At 32.1% G+C, this 2,495-nt stretch overlaps 1 protein-coding gene across 1 annotated transcript; it reads left to right on the forward strand.

Moving 5' to 3' along the window:
• The first annotated feature begins 559 nt into the window (after positions 1 to 559).
• On the forward strand, positions 560 to 2,105 carry LOC130996883 (translationally-controlled tumor protein homolog). The gene is made up of 4 exons (XM_057922162.1): positions 560 to 752; positions 1,257 to 1,330; positions 1,430 to 1,716; positions 1,823 to 2,105. Exons 1-4 carry the CDS (start codon positions 725 to 727, stop codon positions 1,938 to 1,940), a joined length of 507 nt encoding a protein of 168 aa, XP_057778145.1. The 5' UTR covers positions 560 to 724; the 3' UTR covers positions 1,941 to 2,105.
• Positions 2,106 to 2,495: the final 390 nt, after the last annotated feature.

Consider the following 2,495-nt stretch of genomic DNA (forward strand, 5'->3'; position numbering starts at 1 on the left):
AAAATAAATAGATCCATGTGTGTTCACAAAATACATTATAAGCTAGTCAAACTTCTCATTGAAAATACAAAGTTATTTAATGAAATTAATGTTCCCAATAATATATATACATATTTAATTAATATATTAAAATTATAAAATGAAAAATACATAAAAGATAAAAATGTCTTTTTATATTTAATTTTAATTAATTTTTAAATTTGATCCGGATCAAATTGATCCAAATAGCAAGGTCCTTAACTTAATTATCCAACTAACGAAGTAAACAACCAAGAAACTAACAAATACATGATTCAATTAAAGAGCCATATTTGGTTTTCAATTATAAATTTCCACAATATCAAATTCGTATGGTAAGTTGCCAAAATCACGAGAGATAGCAATAACAAAATCTGAATAAATCCGAAAAAAATAATAATAACCCTACCTTTTAAGGACAAACAATTCCAAACGTGCAAGAATTAGATAAGAAAAAGGGAAATCATAATCAAATACTTAGAAACAATCCAAATAAAAGTGGGATAATTATTGCAAGTCAAATCCTAGTCAAACTGAGTCTGCTAAACAAAACACAACTCGGAAACGATTAAGTTCTCTGCTATATAATCTCGCGGCCCCGACCATTATTTACTTCATCAATCTCATACTTCTCTCACTGCCTAGATTTCCTCTCGCTTCCGTAAAGAATTTTGGACTCTTTTGTTGGGATAATAGAAGAGGAAACATGTTGGTTTATCAGGATCTTCTCTCAGGTATTTTTCTCATCACGATTGAATCATGGGATTTCTTCATTGCCTTTTAATTCATCAATTGCGCGTGCTTAACTTTGTGATGGGCTTCGTTTCTGCCTCAAGATTGAATCTTTATTCTTGATGAGTTAGTGATGCTTTGTTGTTGGGGTAGTTTGATCAGTGAGGGAATTTCAAGATTAATGTTCAAGCATGAATCTTTTGTAAGATTTTCCTGTTTTTACTTGGTAAATTTGTTGATACATTGAAAATGGGCTTAATCATTGAAACGGGCTGGCTCTTGTTGAGTGTATGTAATAATTAAAATATGAAACACATATTTGGTAATGTTATGTTTTTTTTTAAATAAAAAAATTGGACCTTTGTGTTTTAAGTTTGAAGTTGTTTGAATTAAAGATGATGTTATATCACAATTAATCTGGTTTGAAAGGTTTCCTAAGCAATGGAAGTTAATTCATGATCTGATTAGTTTGGTTATTAGCTAACTCTGCTAAATTAATATTGCAGGCGATGAGCTGCTCTCTGACTCATTCCCATATAAGGAAATAGAGAATGGGATGCTGTGGGAAGTAGAAGGGAAGGTATAGTATAAATTAATGATCATATAATACACCCATACTATAAATGAATTTTGTGTGATTAGTGAGAAATCTAAGAGAGGTTTTGTTTGGTATGTGCAGTGGGTCGTTCAAGGGGCCGTTAATGTCGATATTGGGGCGAACCCTTCTGCTGAAGGTGGTGACGAAGACGAAGGCGTTGATGATCAAGCTGTCAAGGTTGTGGACATTGTAGACACTTTCCGGCTTCAAGAGCAGCCTCCTTTCGACAAAAAACAGTTCATAGCATATGTGAAGAAGTATATCAAGAACTTGACCCCGAAGCTTGAACCTGAGAAACAAGAGCAGTTCAAGAAGGGCATTGAAGGAGCTACAAAATACCTTGTCTCAAAGCTGAAGGACTTTCAATTGTAAGTAGATTCAGCTTTTCCTTTTGCTATAGTAGCTACAATTCTGCAATGTTTTTCTGCAGTGAACACAAACCATATAAGCATATAATATTTTGTTTCATTGCAGCTTTGTTGGGGAAAGCATGCACGATGACGGGACAATGGTGTTTGCATACTACAAGGAAGGCGCGACTGATCCGACTTTTCTGTATTTGGGTTATGGCTTGAAGGAGGTCAAGTGCTAGCTGATGAAGCAGAAGTTCATGTTTTGATTATATTCATAGTTAATATTAGGCTAGATCAGTTTAATTTGGGTTTAACTACGTAGTTCTATTTTTAAGTTTTAATGATTTTGTTGGATTTTTTGAGTTGTGCTGTTTTAGTTGATAATCAAAGTTTACTATTAGCTATATCTTGTGTCATGCATCTGGCTGAAATTCCATATTCAAACCATGATTCAAGCCAAAAAGTAAAATCAAAAAACGATAACAACAATTCAAAATATAATTCTTTTAAAATTAAATTACATATTCATTAAATATAAAAATATGATAAATATATATACATATATTAGTATTATGTACTCCTTTTGTACCATTGATAATGACTCACTTTATCTTAGCACAAGAATTAAAGAGGATGTGTTTAGTATATAAAATAAGTAGGGATCACTTATAAGGATGAGGTGTAAAGTAAGTTTATAGTGTAAAGTAGGTGTTATTTTTGGACTAGCTCATCATCAATAGGGCATACAAAAAAGAAAAGAGATCATTATCGTTGGGACGAAAGAAGTATATTTT

The sequence above is a fragment of the Salvia miltiorrhiza genome, chromosome 8 (assembly GCF_028751815.1).
Source record: "Salvia miltiorrhiza cultivar Shanhuang (shh) chromosome 8, IMPLAD_Smil_shh, whole genome shotgun sequence".
NCBI classification, from domain to species: Eukaryota; Viridiplantae; Streptophyta; class Magnoliopsida; order Lamiales; family Lamiaceae; genus Salvia; species Salvia miltiorrhiza.

Bases quoted from the DNA above. Each gene is read 5' to 3' on its own strand.
- LOC130996883 (XM_057922162.1), top strand. From the start codon at position 725: ATGTTGGTTTATCAGGATCTTCTCTCAG. The intron at 1,331-1,429 runs GTATAGTATAAA...TGGTATGTGCAG, and splicing joins TGTGGGAAGTAGAAGGGAAG to TGGGTCGTTCAAGGGGCCGT. The intron at 1,717-1,822 runs GTAAGTAGATTC...GTTTCATTGCAG, and splicing joins AAGCTGAAGGACTTTCAATT to CTTTGTTGGGGAAAGCATGC.